This window comes from Pleurodeles waltl, chromosome 6, assembly GCF_031143425.1.
Source record: "Pleurodeles waltl isolate 20211129_DDA chromosome 6, aPleWal1.hap1.20221129, whole genome shotgun sequence".
NCBI lineage: Eukaryota > Metazoa > Chordata > Amphibia > Caudata > Salamandridae > Pleurodeles > Pleurodeles waltl.
In genome coordinates this window covers 1,463,212,049-1,463,229,997 of record NC_090445.1, presented here as the reverse complement: position 1 = coordinate 1,463,229,997, position 17,949 = coordinate 1,463,212,049, and the positions used below count along the sequence as shown (strand labels likewise).

General features: G+C 45.2%; 1 protein-coding gene across 4 annotated transcripts in view; it reads right to left on the bottom strand.

Annotated features, from left to right (window-relative positions):
• FAM13C (family with sequence similarity 13 member C) overlaps positions 1–17,949 on the bottom strand; it is a 753,858-nt gene that overhangs the window by 529,477 nt on the left and 206,432 nt on the right. For 3 of the 4 annotated variants that reach the window (XM_069240966.1, XM_069240964.1, XM_069240965.1), the window contains exon 2: positions 4,338–4,394. The exons of the other annotated variant lie outside the window; for it this stretch is intronic. In XM_069240966.1, coding sequence (XP_069097067.1) covers positions 4,338–4,394 — 57 coding nt within the window. The remainder of the gene's footprint in view (positions 1–4,337; positions 4,395–17,949) is intronic. 4 annotated transcript variants of the gene reach the window in all.

Genomic DNA, 17,949 nt, shown 5'->3' with positions numbered 1-17,949 from the left:
GGACAGAGGTATGGGCCCGCTGGGTGGGTGCTGTGCTGGTGTTTCCAGAGGGGGGAAGCTCTGTGGTGGCCTGTGACTGTGTCAGGGGAACCGACTGTCCCGAGGTCCCCGATTGGCCGGGCTGGTCATCTAGATCCAGTTGGACAGAGCTGCTGTCATCACGGTGGGCCTCTTCTGTTGGTGGTGTGGACATGTGTGGACCCACCTGTCCGGTGACGTTGGGTAGGGGTCCCGCAGGGGTATAAAAGGATGTTTATTACATCTTTGTGTGCCATGGTGTGCCATGGGTGGGTGACCGTGTACCCCAGTGCCTGCATTCCTGTGTGGGTCCTTGTGTGATGGAGGTTTAGGGGGATGTATGGGTATGTGCAGTGGCCATGCTTTGGTGATGGGTGTCCATGCTTTGTTGTTGCATGCAGGGCTGGGTGTTAGGATGTGTGGTTTGTGATGTTGGGTCATTTGTGAGGAGTTGGAGTGATGGTGGTGAGGGTGAGGGTATGTGATAGCATACAAGTAGGGTGGGGGATGCAATAGTTAAGATTTGACTTACCAGAGTCCATTCCTCCATCTACTCCTGCGAGGCCCTCAGGATGCAGAATCGCCAAGACCTGCTCCTCCCATGTTGTTAGTTGTGGGGGAGGAGGTGGGGGTCCGCCGCCAGTCCACGGAACCGCAAGGTGGTGTCTTGAGACCACGGAATGCACCTTCCCCCGTAGGTCGTTCCACCTCTTCCTGATGTCATCCCTATTTCTTGGGTGCTGTCCCACTGCATTGACCCTGTCCACTATTCTGCGCCATAGCTCCATCTTCCTAGCTATGGAGGTGTGCTGCACCTGTGGCTCTACCCGGACTGTAGCTGTGACTCTACCCGGACGATTTCCTCCACCATGACCCTGAGCTGCTCCTCAGAGAACCTGGGGTGTCTTTGCCATGCCATGGGGTGGTGTGGGTGATGTGTGGGGTGGTGTGTGTAGTGATAAGTGGGGTGATATTTAGTGGTGTGTTGTGTGAGGTGCGTGGAAGTTATCTGGGTCATGGTATTGTGTGCCTGTGGATGCTTGGTAATAGTTGGTAGTGTCTCTTTCTGGCCTTCTCTCAGGTAAGTTTTGTCGTAGGGGTTTGTGGGTGATGTGGGTGTGTGTTTTATATTGTAATGGGTGTGTGGGAGTGGTGTGTGTATGTGTATCAGGTGTGTGTATTTCGATTTGTCCAATATGGCAGTGTTTTGTATATGTATGTGTATTTTGAGCGCTGCGGTGTGTACCGCCAATGGACTACCGCGGTTGAAAGACCGCCATGTGAATTTGTGGGTCATGATAGTGTGGGCGTATTTCTGTTGGTGTGACGGTGGAGGTTTTGTTTTCGCCAGTTTATCACTGACCTTTGGTGTGGCGGACTTGTGTGGGTGTCTGAATTTTGGCAGATTCCGAGCAGTGGGTCATAATGACCGTGGCGGAATTCCGCTGCCGTGGCGGTATGTTGGCGGTCTTCTGCACGGAGGTAAGCGGCTTTTACCGCCAATGTTGTAACAAGGGCCTATCTGTCTTATGAGTTAGAACCCGCTTCCTTAAACACAGCACTCCCAGCTTAGCTAACCCCTTTTGAATTTCTTTCCAAACAGTCACAACCCAGAAAATGTTTTGACCTTTCATAAGGCTCACCAATTGTTTACACTCACAGGGTTCCTAACACTGTCTACTTACACCTTGGACCACCAACTAGACCTGGCCATGGCGACATTTTCCCCTTTGAGTGTGAATAACCATCATCTATGTAATTTTCAGGAAACATGGGCAACTTCACCTTTCTTTAGAAATCGTAATACAAACCACAGTATAGAAGTGACCCATGATGGAGTGGGAGGGCTCCGTGGGAGAGGGTTTTTAATTATTTGGATTAGGAGTTCACTGTATGGTAGAATTAGAATGACTGAATTATGTTCTTGAGATGGTGTCAAATAGACCTTAAAGTGCTCTTTCCAAGTAAGTACATGGTTAGATAGCAGGTGTAAAAGGTCAAAGCTTAAATCTTTGAAGAACAATCAAGTGTAAAGACAAGCCAGATGTAATTAATGCCAGGTATTCATTACAAACATTCTTAAAGAATCTAAAATGAAGTGAAAGGCTATCAATAAAAGCATGTTTTGGTTTCCCTAAGAAATAAAGGCACTAAAGCCTTCTAGTATAATTTAACCCATGGTAGTCTTACCACAGAAAGCAAACCTGATACTTGTATACACCCTGCTGCTTTCGATATAGTCCCAATGATGCTGTTATTGAAAGTACTAAGGGCCAGATGTAGCAAACTTGGAAATTGCGACTTGCAATTTGCGAGTCGGAGCGTCTCGCAAATTGCAAGTCGCAATTTCCAATGCAGAACGGTGTCTCAGACACCGTCTGCGAGTCGGTATGGGGTCGCAAAGACCCACCTCATTAATATTAATGAGGTGGGTCGCAAATTGCGGCCCCATACCGACTATGGGCACTCGCAAACATGGAGGCCTGCTGTATTCAGCAGACCTCCATGTTCGTGACTGCTTTTAAATAAAGCATTTTTTTTTCTTAAGTGTAGCCCGTTTTCCTTAAAGGAAAACGAGCTGCACTTAAAAAAAACAAAACCTTTAGTTTCGGTATTTTTTCAGGGCAGGTAGTGGTCCCTTGGACCACTACCTACCCTGAAAAAATAATTTGTGGTCCATTCACAAAGGGGAAGAGGTCCCATGGGGACCCCTTCCAAGTTGCGAGTGGGTTACCATCCACTTGAAGTGGATGGTAACTGCGACACCATTTGCGACCGCATATGCGGTCGCAAATGGTATTGCATACCACTCCGAATCGCAAATAGGAAGGGAACACCCCTTCCTATTTGCGATTCTGAAATGCATTTTGCGAGTCGGTTCCTGCATTGGAAACTGGAATTTGCGACTCGCAAACTGCATTTTTTGCTGTTTGCGACTCGCAAATAGTTTCCTGCATCTGGCCCTGAGTGACTTAGGCACAACTTTGCAAAAGTACTCAGGGGGATAAATGGTGAAATCACAGCACATATCAATATGAACAGAGGTGAATGCCAAGGCTGCATTTTAACACCCAATATTATTTACACTACGATAAACTCTGAAATAATAGATTATTTTGTCCAGCTATAATTTGGGATTCTAGAAGTATTTATTAGCCTTAGTAGCACTAGTAGTTTCTTAGAATTTGCCATATTTAGATTATTACTTACAGCATGGCATATGAGACGCAAGATAGGTGGTTTAGTTTAATATCCTGCAGGTTGGTTTTGAGTTTCAAATTTTAGATATATTATGTCTTATTGTATTTGAACTCGGTTAAATGTCACAGTTGAGGTACAGTTTTTAAATATGTTATTTCGTTTTATTTATTTATGTAAGGTTTGCTTGATGGGCTTTAAATCAGAATTAACACTAAAATATTAATATAAATGTAGTAAAAGGTCTGTCTGGCAGTGTTAAGATAATCTGTTGGTACGGTGCTTTATTGTGTTTGCCACATAGTTTGCTGGTTATTCAACTGGCATTCATATTGTTCTTGACCGTTTATTTCTTGTTTTTATCAGATTGTTTCTTTTTCCACCTATGTCAACCTGTTTTTGCCTATTTCTAGCTTTAATGGGCTCCTTCACAACTAACTAATGAACCTGGTGCGTTGTAAAGATCAATACACTTTGTTTGTATGCTGGTATTGTTTATGCTGGATTTTGGAAATTAGCTACAGGTGCTATAATTGAAATACCAAAGGAAGCTCCAAACACTGCATAAGATCAGTTTTGTTTTGCTTGTTTTGAGTTAAATTACTTAAATAGGGTTCTATGGGGCATCACCATGATGGAGAATAGCACTGGTCAGACATGCGTAGGAGTCCGTAGAAAATAAGATACCCCAGCACCACCCACCCCATCATTGCAGTTAAGTAAACACTAAACTAAGTCTTAAAAAGCTTAAAGGACTTTCCCCAAGACAAACACAGCTTAGATTTAAAGTCCTTTCTGGGGACCATGTTCCTTGGAAACGATTTCGTTTTAAGCTGCAAATATTCTTATTGATTGTTTCCAATATATTGCCCACTCCTGAAGGCTCAACAGCTTTCATATACTCTTGTTGTATAGGTCCGGGCCTCACAATGGCAACATTTCTAACAAGTTTTGAGAATGGAATAACAATCTGTACAACAGGAGAAACATTGCTGTCTAAATTCTGTTTAGGATACTCACAATATTTAAGCTTCTCAGGCTCATTATATCACCTAGAGAGCTAAGGTGTTGTACAACAGAAATACATTAATTGAAAGTGTATTGCATGCAATGCTTTCTACCTGTCCTTGGAGCTAGACGTGTCATCTTCATGAATTTCATCTATATCTTCTTCACACCTGGAGAATGTGTAATCAGATATCAGTGCAATGCTATTATTATTCCGATTATCCTCTACACAGCAAAACAAGTAACTTTCAAGAGGGTGTTGTACTTAAATATCACAATATATATATTTATACCAAAAGGACTTCACCGATAATGAAGAAACAGCACTCCTAGCACTTTTATTGGCATAATCCGTTTATTTGTGGCTAACACATAAACCCATTTTGGTCCCTGTTGAACCTTAGTCACAATTGTGAACAAATACTTATGAGAAAATGCAACAGCCTAAACCATATATGTAGCTTCATAGAATGTAAATTGCTATTTATTACTAATATTGATGGAGTTAGAGGCATTTGTGGCTTTGTCCTGAGTCATAGCCCCTCCCAATACTTAACAATGGCAATAAATGGCAGATTACATTTAGCATATTTGCTTAAATACTATGTATACTTACATACATAAACACACATATAAAGGCATATTCATGTTTTACCATATTTAGTGTCATTTAAACAGTGACACAGAATTGACTTTCACCAAAGAGTCCACAAAAGAAGAAAACAGTTATGCACTATAATTCTTGAAGCGCATCTGATGGAACATTGACATCATCACGCAATAATCTTATCTCTAATAATAAGTAGTTAACAGAATATATTAGCGTATTTAAATAGAAGCACAACACATACTGAAAGATAATTTGAGCAAAGTAGTCGGCAAATCAGATTTCACATCCCTGCTTGAGTAATGCACTTCTGAGTCTGTAGTCATGACCTCTCAAATCTATCTCCTTAATCCACTCCTCTAAACTGACATTCCACGCACATGAGCCACTGGGATTTCTATCCTCCCGTATGATTCTTTTTACATTCATCCATTTCTTACATGAAGAGAAATTGCAGTGCCCCCCTCCCCGCCCAACACATGGCAATTCTGCATCTAGCTAAAATTAATTATTGAGCCCAAAAAATTGAACATGGGTCAAAGACTAATTTTAGCAGGTAGAGTTTCCAGGTGGAGTAACTTTTTGGTCCTGACCTGTAAACCAACTCAGGAAACCGGAAAGATGGCAAGGGGTGCTACTCCGGATAGTTGTATTAATATCACTGTCCTACCAACCACGTGTGCCATAATTCACAAGGTTCCACATCTGGAGCAAAATATGCCTAATGCATGTTGTGTTTCACTATAGGACCAAAGTCTCATATTATCAGATATTTGTTAAGAATGCAGTTGAATCTAATATTTCATTACATCCCTTGGAACGTACTTGCCCTATTCACTGTTATCTCGCCTCACATATCTGCCTCCTATTCGCTCCTAACTTATGATATGAATACATACTATAGTTTACTGAACATTTTCAAAAACGTATTAAATACAGTTAAAGGAGTCAAAAGAGAAAATCAAAATCATAATATGTCAAGGCTGATCAGAGTTTATAGATAATTTATGCACACATATTGGCACAGAACAAGGTTATCTACCAGAAAATAAATACAAATAGCTACTGCTCATGACACAGATCACATTCTGTTTCTCCCCCTAGGCTGATGGAACTTAATTAACACACCAGGAGACTCTGACAAACTATGGACCTTATTGTGAGTTTGGGGGTCTGAGGACCGCCATGTTGGTGGTGGTGGTCTGACTGCCAATGGGGTGGCAGGGAAGATCGCTAAATTATGACACTGGCGGTGATGCTCACAGAATCCTGCCAAAGCAGTGCGGTCAGACAGCCATGATGGATTTGAGCCACCATCAGTCTGGCAGAGACCATGTTTCCACCGGACTCATTACAAGGCTGTACAAAATAACTTCAGTGGGCGGACCACCAAGAACACCAGGCGGAAATGAACAGAATAAAAGTAGACACTCACCCCCAGGAAGCCATACTTGTCCGAAGCCACCATGGAACTACAACTAGACGTCATCCCGATGCTCCTGCTCGCTGATAGACAACCAAATCATCACCGACGATGATGACAACAACCGCAAGTACACACACTCACCTGTTACAGTTGTAAATCGTATACATTTGAAGAGTTACATAACATACCTAAGGTAGAGGGGTGTGAGGTCTATACTCACACGTATATGTACAGTGACACACACATACAGCCACAAATACACCCACACATACACAGTACGCACACTACAGCCAGCACACACACACCACACGTCAATACCACACACTTATGCACTGCAACCCAGGCTAGGCAGCATCCGCTGCTCCGTTAGGGTGGAGGAGCATCGCCCGAGCCAGCAGCACCCGCTGCAAATCCTTTAACAAACGAAATGATAATAAACTATGTTTATTATCATTTCGTTTGTTAAAGGGGCAGGGCATTGGGGATGACGAGGATGAGTGGAGTGCACTGTGCACTCCCCTCAGTGCATATGTATGTGTGGCTGGCCGTCTCGGGCCGGCCAAACACACATGAGCAGTATGCTCTCTCCAGCCCAGCACTGTGTTGCCGGGCTGGAGAAAGCAGCCACTGGAGCCCAGTCTGCCTCGGAGCGCCCTGGCAGGACGTCCCCCCGCCCATCCTGATGCTATTATGAGCAGCGTCAGGATTGGTAGAAGAGCAGGCTGGGAGACTGTACCTGCAGCAGTGGGAGAAAGAGGAGCCGCCTGGCGGCGGAACAGGTAAGTTTTTCTTTCTTATTTATTTAAATTAATTTTAGCCCCCCATCCATCCCACCCTCCCGAGTGCCACACCCACTGCACCCCACCGATGTGAGCGCAGCTAGCTGCGACTGAGCAACTGGCCAGCCTCACCAATTCACATACAACAAACAAACTTGTAACAAAAACACCACAAGCGCACAAGTATGAACACATGTCAAACACTCACAACAGACACTGGCCAGGAACTCCACACACAACACAAAATGCAACCATCTGTGATGAAACACGCACATTTGCACCATCATACAACCTAGCAATTGATATACACATCAAACACACAGAGCATATAACCTATTATGCCATGCATAATACATCCAGACTCAAACAGGCCAAACACACAAAGCCACACAGCACAACAACAAACACATAGACACCAACACAATACACCACCATGACAACAACAATTCAGCTACATACACACACCCATCACACAAAACACACCCTATCCCTGGGAAATAAAAGCACTGCACACAACCACACAGACTGCCCAGACAATACCAGAAGCATCAAGCAGCACACACGCAAATACTGCCACACAACCAATCTCAGCCGGGAACAACTATAACCTAGGAAAGAAAATGCAGGACAAATTTATAAAGTGAAAACCAACAACTGCCTGGTTAAACCTTTATGTAAAAGAATGATTGAAAAAACAATGTCTAAGGCCATAGGCCAATCCTCAGCTGCTGAAAAATAGCACCAAAGGCACTAAATGGTGCCCCTACTTGACTCCTGACTGCCATGTAAACTCCACAGATAGGGGTAGGTGGGTACCTCAGGGATCCTTGAGGAGTGGTGGTGGGGGTTTGGGCTTAGGATTGGGGGGTTGTTTAGGCTTTGGTTTGGGAGGGGGCAGATCTTTTTGGGAGGGCTGGAATTCTTTTAGTGGGGTAGGGCCATTGGTGCTGGCTGGTGGGGCAGGGGAGGCCTTGGAGGTATAAGGGATGACTTGGGGAGGGAAATAGAGCTTTTAGGGTTGTCACGGACGGAGGAGTAGTAAGCAACAGGTCAAACTTGGTAAGGAAAGATTTTTTGGACACACGAGGATGGTGATCTGAAGGGGGTTTGGATGTGGATGGTGAGGGAGGGGTTGTATGATGTGTCAGTGTTTGTGGGAGGGGTGCTTGTGGGTGTGGGTGTCTGTTGGGTGGGTGAGTCTGGGCATTTATGTGTCTCAGGCTGAGGGGGGTGAAGGTGCTGGTGGATGCCAATGATCGGTGGGCGGGTGCCTATCTGTTTGGGTGGTGACTGCAGGTAAGGTGTATGTGCTGCATGTAGGCATGTCAGTGGTTGTGGTGTCTGCAGGTGTGGTGACTCACTAGATGTCTGAGGGTGCCAGGTGTTGTGTCTGTGATGCTGGGGGTGGAGGGAGTGTCACAGCAGGTTGTGACTGTTGCTGTGTCTGCAGGTGGATGTTGTCTGTGTGCATGCTGGTGTTGTGTCTTGTGGTGCTTATGTTTGCCTGCACTACCATTGGAGGTTGAGGTGGATGCATGCTTATCTGTGTGCTTTGGCTAGGTCGGGGAAGAGGGGGATTCGGACTGGGAAGAGGAAGGTGGAGGGGGGGACAGTAGACAAACGATGACTAGCTGCCATCAGTGTGGAGGCCAGAGTCTGAAATGATCTCTGTAGGGCAGCCAGTGCACTGTGAATGCCCTCCAGGAATGCATTGCTCTGTTGGATTTAAGTTGCCAGTCCCTGGATGTCATTCACAATGGTCGACTGACCCACAGAGATTGACCTCAGGAGGTCAATAGCCTCCTCACTGAGGGCAGCAGGGCTAACAGGGACTATGGCAGAGGTGCCTGCGGTGAAGAGACGCCCACTCTCTTGAATGGATGGGCACAGGCAACTGGGTGGGGAACTCACAGGATGGTGGTGATAGAATAGGGGGTGGCAGACAGAGGTGGTACTGGTGTGGTCCCTGATGGGTCTGCCACCAGTAGGGAGTGGCCACTAGAGGAGGATTCTGAAGAAGATCCACTGGATCGTCCCCCTCCCCCAACCCCATGGCACCCCTTCACCCTCCAGGCCACTGGTCTCTCTCGGTTAGTGTTCTAGTGACTGAGATTCCCATGGCCAGAAACTTCCACAATTGGCTGTGCCCAGTCTCCTTCGCCTGCCGTTACTGAAAAACAGAAAGTCAGGTATGGTCATCACATTCGCAAGATAACACTTCCATCATACAGTACACACAAGCCACATTACATCCTGATCACCAACACCCCCAGGTAGTGCCAGTTAAGTGCCAACATCATGTCACAACTAAATAGGTTGTATGTCCCTCAATATGAACATTGTTAAACTCTAGCTGAGCTACCTAACTGACACCTTCAGTACCATGAATTAAGCAGACCAATTACACTGACCATACCATTACAAGGTGACTTTGCACATGATACAAATTCCCTATCCATAACAACATGGTCAAGCACCAATTAAGCAATAATTTGGGAATGTGAAGTTGCTTTACACTGATCAAAACCACATACTCAACACATGAATATAGTTTTAATCTGATGTCATGTACCAGGCTATGACACCTGTTGTAAAGGAAAGGCAAGCAAGCCTAGCGTAGGAAAGTTCAAATTGCCATACATTACAAGGTAAGGTAAAGGAGTCAGAACACATCAGACACACATGCACCAATAGTGAAGTATCAAGTATTAAAAATACAATGTGGACCAAGTCATCTAGGTCACTGGTCTTCAGACAACAAACATCATCAGTCAAATAAGGGACAAGTTAGCTCTGACCTATGTCCCACACATAACCACAAGATGTCAAAAACAGTACACCAAAAATATGGACAACTAAACTGTGCAGCAAGATGACAATCAGACCTACCTAATCATGCTGTAAGTCCATCATTGGGCCACTGACCGAGTGGTTACATCACTACACACACATCAGACATGCCAAGCCTCACATTTGTTTGTGGAGTATTCTCTGGGCCAAAGCACGTGTTGTTAACATGACAGGTACACCTACGATGATGCAAGCCAGAAGCCCAGATATGCTTACATTACTATTCACATGTGTATGTGAACTACCACACCCACACCACATAGGTATCAATGCCGTCATTAGGCTCCCAAACAGCCAGGAATCATTTGCCACATCCTTCATAGCAACAGCAAGTATATATAACTATTTGTAATGTTGAATCTTCTCTGAACCTTCCAAATGATACATGATGTTAATACACATATGTCAAGAATGTAACTCTAAATAGGCTACCATGGCCTATGTGTTATGCCTACAACATGGACAATGCTGTGTGGCCACTCTCCACTAACAGAACACTGGCAAGGTTATAACATTCCTAGCTTCTGATATCAATATATGTATGCCCATAGAAATGTTGGAACACCTCAATGGTATCCAACATGCATGTTTTCTACCTTGATGAGGTGTTATAAATGTCTATGTACATCCCTCACTTACCAATGGGGATTACCTTGTAACAGGTGTGAAGATGTTTACCTTGTAGGTCATGTGACATTTCAGATTGACATCACAGCCTCACATGCTGCTGTCACTTATCCAGAAGCATTAGAAAACTAGTGATGAATAGAATATGTCAGACTCTATGTTGCACATAAACAGGAATCCAGAGACATTGCAGAGGACAGAGATAAAGGACCTATGCATCTTTACACTGGGAGCTTTTACCTGTTGGCGGGTATCTACAATCACCAAAGTAGAAAATGCAGTATGGTGGTCCACATATGACCCAGTCCTATGTGCACCATTATATGCTATTGTATGTGCACACATGTGTGCTATAGATGGCTACAGTACATCAATGTGTACACAGGAAATCTGTGACACTTTGTACTTACCACATTGTCAGAGCCAACGTTCTGTTCCCTCACTCAATCACCTGGTAAAGGGACAAACATGAGTGAGGTCTGTACTTACCCCCTTGTGGCTACTGTGCCGCCTTTAAACGCCAATCCAACTCAGGATAGGCCACCACCAAAATGCAGGCAATTAGGGGGGTCATGGTCTACCGGGCACCCTATCTTTGTTGGGAGGACATGCCCAGCTGGGCCTCTACAGTCTTTTGGGACCAGTGTCTCAGGTCCTCCCACCTCTTCCGACAGTGGCCGCTCCCACGGTTGTGGACCCCCAGGGTCCGCACTTTCTTGGTGATGCCAGGCCAAATCCCCTTCTCCTGATGGGCGTTGAATTGCATGGATAACATGGGTGAAAAAGTATGTCATATTGACATGTACCATACTACAACAGGCAGGGTTATAACTGGTTAGTCCAACAAGCCAAACACAGTCTGTCTTGGACAGCCACTCCGCTAACAGATGAGCATATGCAGTTAGGCCAGATGTGAAGTGGAAACAGGCAGACAACATGCATCTCCAGCACCAGCTGTCATGTTATCACATATGACCTGACAGCAAACACATTGGCAAATATGCTATTTCAGGAGGTGTCTGGTATACCAACTCTATTAACCTTGGCCAACAGTCACAAGGTGGGCCAAGGAACATACATCAAACACTCTCTGCAATGTCTGAGGACTCACAATCTGTCACCAAATGTAAGTACATGACCAGGAACTCATCCCAGTCTATCACAACTTTGGCACCCTACATACTTTAAACACACAATCAGAAACGTTGCTCATCAGCTTTTTCTTAGTTTCACAATGTATAGTTGGGCTAAGGAAATGTTTGTGCACATGGTGCACTTACCCGCTCCTCTGGTGCACCATACAGCTGTCCATACAGGGGTAGGACCTCCTCCATCAGCTTCTCAAGCTCCTCAAGTGAGAAGGTGGGACCCTATCACCTGTAGGACGTGGCATGATTGCTCCTAGAAGAAGTACACAGCAGCTCAAGTTGTGGAGGTCTTGCTGGCAGCAGTATCAGGAGTCAAGTGAGAGATGAAGTATGACATGGCAGTCATGTCCGCAACAGAAGATACTGTCACTGCCGGCAGACATCGCCATCGGCCCAAAACCGCCAAAGGCAGCAATGTGTTCCAATGGCAATATCCATGACGGTGGTAACCGCCTACCGCCATGACAACTTCCGCCAGAGGGTGTAGGTCATTTCCTAATGTCCAGTAAAGTAGGTCAGGCAGCTGCTTTTTTTAAGGTCCTTAAATGGTTGGAAAAGTTAAAATAAATATGCTCACGAGGTCAGAAGCATATCTGTTAAACTTTTCATCCTTGGCGTGGTTTCCCCTAACTTTTTGCCTCTGTTTCCCAGGTTGTTGATGTGTGCTGGACTCTGTTTTTGTTACTCTGGGCACTTTACCACTGCTATCCAGTGCTAAAGTGCAACTGCTCCTGTATAAAATGTGTTTGTAATTGGCTTTTCATGATTGGCATATGTGATTTACTGATAAGTCCCTAGTACAGTGCACTAGAGGTGCCCAGGGCCTGTAAATCAACTGCTACTAGTGGGCCTGCAGCACTGGTGGTGCCACCCACACTAGTAGCTCAGTAAACATGGGTCAGACCTGCCACTGCAGTGTCTGTGTGTGCAGTTTTAAACTGCCAATTCGACTTGTCAAGTGTACCCACTTGCCAGACCTAAAACTTATCTTTTCTTACATGTAAGACACCCCTAAGGTAGGCCCTAGGTAGCCCCATGGGCATGGTGCTGTGTATGTTTAAGGTAGGACATATAGGCGGTCATTCTGACGGCGGCGGGCGGCGGTCGCCGCCCGCCATGCGGTCACTGCCAAATGGCCGCTCCGCGGTCAGGAGACCGCGGATGCCATTCTGGCTTTCCCGCTGGGCCGGCGGGCGACCGCCAAAAGGCCGCCCGCCGGCCCAGCGGGAAAGCTCCTGCAACATAGAAGCCGGCTCCGAATGGAGCCGGCGGTGTTGCAGGGGTGCGATGGGTGCAGTAGCACCCGCAGACAGTGAAAATCTTCATGGGGCCCTGTTAGGGGGCCCCTGCACTGCCCATGCCAGTGGCATGGGCAGTGCAGGGGCCCTTCATGCTGGCGGGAAGGGGGTCGGAATCCCCATGGCGGCGCTGCAAGCAGCGCCGCCATGGAGGATTCCCTGGGCCAGGGGAAAACCGGCGGGAAACCGCCGGTTCCCCTTTTCTGACCGTGGCTTTACCGCCGTGGTCAGAATGGCCCTGGAAGCACCGCCAGCCTGTTGGCGGTGCTTCCGTTGCCCTCCACCCTGGCGGTCATAGACCGCCAGGGTTGGAATGAGGGCCATAGTAATGTGTTTTATATGTCCTGACTGAAATACTGCCAAATTCGATTTTCACTGTTGCAAGGCCTATCTCTCTCATATGTTTACATGGGGGCTACCTTTAAAAATGATTAAAGCGTAGATTTTCTTTGGGAGTAGATAGACATGTGGAGTTTGGGGTCTCCAAGCTTACAATTTAAAAATACATCTTTTAGTAAAGTTGGTTTTAAGATTGTGTGTTTGAAAATGGCACTTTTAGGAAGTGGACATTTTCTTGCTTAAGCCATTCTGTTTGTGGATTCCTTGCCTGGGTCAGTTTGACAGTTGGGCCGTATGCACCTCTCTCTAGACAGTGACACAAAGGGAGCTGGGGTGTAGCCTGCATATCCTGGTGAGCCATCTGTTCTAGGAGGGAGGGGAGGAGTGATCACTTACACCTGAAAGGGCTGTGCCTGCCCTCACACAATGCAGTCTCCAGCCCCCTGGTGCGTGTCTGGGGCCTGGGCTGGGCAAGGCAGGATTTCACAAACAAGTGAGACTTTCCTTTGAAGTAAGCCTACTTCAAAGGGCAAAATGGATATAAGAAGGGCACGCAAAACCACAGACTTTAGATCACTTCTGGACATCAAGAGGAACCTCTGCCTGGAGAAGAGCTGAAAAGCTGAGAAGTGTTGCCCTGCCTGAGACTGTGCTTTGTGGAGCTATACTGCAGTTGCTGCTTCTGCCTGTGCATACGGACAAAGACTGGACTTTGTGTGCCTTCCTGCCTGTGAAGAAATCTCCAAGGGCTTGTCCTAAGCTTGTCTCCTGTTGTTGAAGTCTCAGGGCCATCAAAGACTTCTCCTACCAGCACCTGGACTCTCTGCTGACACTCCTGGGCCTTGGAAGGTGAAGCTGGCAGACCAAGACTGAAAATCCATACACAGACCAGCGTGCGGGGAAAAATTCTATGCACCTTCCGAGACGCGGCTGAAAAACGACACGCCTCCGGCTTCACGACAGAAATCAGCGCTCCACCGGCATCGCGGCTGTAAAATCGGTGCACGAAGCTGGAAGAATGACGCTCAACACCCGCTGACGTAGGCTGTTAACATCACAACCCACATTGCGCATTTTTGCTGATACCGTGCAGCAAACCCTGCTGGGCGTGGAAAAACAACGCAACATCTGCCCAGACCCGAGTGCTGCCCAGATCGACGTATTGCTCCCCAATGCACGCCGACCCGACCAGAGAAGGAGAAACAACACATTGTCACGCTTGCAGGTGAGAAATCGACGCACTGCTTGCCTTTTTCGATGCACACTTACCTGTGCGTATTATTTTGATGCTACCCAAGTACATTTCAACGCTAACAGTTTCTCAAGGATTTAAGACTCTTTTTGCTTTTTAATTAATAACTTGACTTGTGTATGTTGGATTTTTGTCGTTTTGGTCTTGTTTTGTTTAGATAAATATTTTCTATTTTTCGAAAACCTGTGTTGTATCATTTTGCAGTGTTTTCAATAAGTTACTGTGTGTTAGTACAAATACTTTACACCTAGAACTCTAAGGTTAAGCCTGCCTGCTTGTGCCAAGCTACCTAGGGGGTGAGTGGGTGTTAGCTGAGGGTGATTCTCCTTTACCCTGACTAGAGTGAGGGTCCTTGCTTGGACAGGGGGTAACCTGACTGCCAACCAAAGACCCCATTTCTAACAATATCCATGCCATAGTTTTCAGTGCTGGCTTTGAGCAATCATGTATTTTATTTCAGATTTAATTCACAAGTTGTAAGATACATGATATGTGAGTTATGTATCATTAGTGGCATGGTCTGCACCCTCATTGCAATTGGATAGATGGTATTAGTGTCTATCATATGTGAAACATGACAAGAATGTCATTTTCACTAGGACTTTCAGTGACATGCGTATCCATTTCCTAGTGATAATGTAGGTATGGGAATGACATGGCAGCAATAAGCTATTATTTCCCTTGGTATGTCCTGTGTATCATGTTCCACTATTTCATATGGCATGTCCATGCATCATGTGTGACATATGTGGATTCACACTTACACTGGAAATAACGAATGATCAACATACCTTCTTGTATTTCTTAATCTAGTTACCCTAGAACAGAGGTCTTCAAACTTTTTTATACTGAGCCCCCCCTTCTAAACATTTTTCGGCATCGAGCCCCCCCACCACCTGACGCAAATTTCTGGAAGCTGGTACTCTGCATCATCGACGGCAACCCCCACCCGCGGAGTCCAGATCATATATGGGAAACATTATTATACAAATTCAGAGTGTCTAGTAAACTGAAGATTTGGGAGCACCAGTGGCTAGGTGACAGATGCTTATTACACAGCTCAAATGAAAAGCCTCCAAGAAAATGTTTGCACAGAACAATTTACAATGCAGCTTTATTGTTCACTAAGACACAGAATTTGACATAATACTTTCAAAACTAATGTGACGGGTGGGCCTGTTTTTCACCACACAGACGGTCAATTTGTGGATGAATTTTTGCTACTGACAGCCTGAGGTTGTGCTCCACTTCCATTCTTGAGCGATACTTAGTCTTCAATACCGCAAGTGCTGAGAACCCAATCTCGCATAAATATGATGTGCTGAAAGGCAAGAGAGTTTTGATAGCACTTTCCCTCAAAGCTGAATGTTCTGCAGGCATTTTCAGCCAAAACTCCCCCAAGGAGAGTTTGCTAAATTGCATCTGCAATGTGCGATCACTCTGGAGATCAATTAGTTCTTCCTGCATGCGGATTGGGAGATGGATACCCCCATCTGCCAGAAATGGTTGAAAGACCCAGTCATTAAAATGATTGTTTTCCTCAGGAAAATATTTGTGAAAACTGTCGCTGAGTGATGTCAGGTGATTTTTTATTAACTCTGCAACATTTTGAAGGTTATAATCTGTTTCCTCAAGAGCATCGGCTAAACATGGAAATGGCTCAAACTGGCCAACTTCAATTAGTCTCCTCCATAATTCCAGCTTCTTCTTGAAAGCAGATATTTTTTTATTCATGGTAAAAGAAGTGATTTCAGCTCCTTGCAAAGATTGATTCAGGGAATTTAATTTCTCAAAGATGTCAGCAAGGTATGCTAAAAGCACAATCCACTGGGGACTACATAATTGTTCTGCTTTGCAGGGGTCCAAATCCAGAAGAAATTGCCGTACTTCATTCCTTAATTCAAAAATGCGATTCAGAACTTTTCCACGGGATAGCCATCGGACTTCTGTGTGAAGCAGCAAGCCATCATGTTCAGCTCCCATTTCTGCACATAAAATTGCAAATAGGCGAGCTCTTGTTGGGTGGGTCTTTATGAAATTAACTATTTTAACAGCAGAATTCAAAACATCCTGAAGTTCACCATCCATGTTTCGGACAGCAAGGGCTTCCCGGTGTATCATACAGTGGGTCCACAGAATATGTGAAGCTGCTGTCAACGCTTTAGCTTTTAGGCCAGCCCTAGCACCGCACATGGAAGGAGCCCCATCTGTGCAGATTCCGACACAGTTTTTCCCATTTTAAGCCATGATGACCCAGGAAGTCATTGATAATGTCAAATAAGTCAGATGCTGTTGCTCGTCTCTTGATTGGCTTGCAGAATAAAAAGTCTTCCAGTATTACTGTTTTAAAACAGTATCGGACATAAGCAATTAAATGTGCTGCCTTTGACAAGTCAGTTGCTTCATCCAACTGCAAAGCAAACCAACTCGATTTCAACCGAGCTATGAGCTGTCCGTGGATATCTTCTGACATGTGCGAAATGCGGCGGCAAACTGTTGTGTCTGAGATGGGTATTATTTTGAACTTCTCTGCTGCTTTTTCACCAAGCATTGTTGTAGCCACGTCAAGCATTGCTGGGAGAATGACTCTTTCTCCATCTGTAAATGGCTTTTTGTTTTTGGCAATATGGTATGCCATTTGGTAAGATGCTTTCAATGCGTTTGCTGTGGTGGAGGCCACATTTTTCATGGTTTCCTTCTGTTGAGTCATGTCTTGCAACTTCCTGGCAAAAAAACTCTCTACTCTTTGCTACTATAGACCCATGCTGTGTTTCCAAATGACGCCTTAGTTTTGTTGGTTTCAAGCTGTCATTAGCTAAGGTCATACCACAAACCACACACTGTGGCCTAGTTTCTCCACTAACAACAATGCAGGTGAAACCAAAGTCCAAATAGGAGGCATCATACTTCCTTAATTCCACAGTTTTTCTCTCTCCATCTGTTTCTGTTTCTGTTTCGGCCTTTCGCTTGGGAGCAATACTGTCTTTTGACAGCAGAAAACAATCCATGTCTGATGTGTGCTTTACCTAAGACACAAAATGCCAAATCTGCATGTTAATTAACAGCACATGACTGCAATTTTACAGCTGCATGAAGTAGAGTGGGTTTTTAAAATATAGGAAAAAAACAAGAAAAAAAAAGTCTCTATAAAAATATCTTCTTCCATGTAAAATAAAATATGGATAAAAGAATAGTTCCATGGTGCATGGATAATCATTAATTCCAGGTGATTAAAGATTTTGGTGAGTTCTCCCAAAACTGCTGCAGTATGTTGACGCACATACCGCCAATGAGGCTCCGCAAGTTACTTTTTCAAAGTTTAGTGAGGTAGTACTTTAGCACTGCCCCTTCAGCCGTCACTCAAAAAAAATCTCTACCTTCTTATTGCAATGCCTTCCT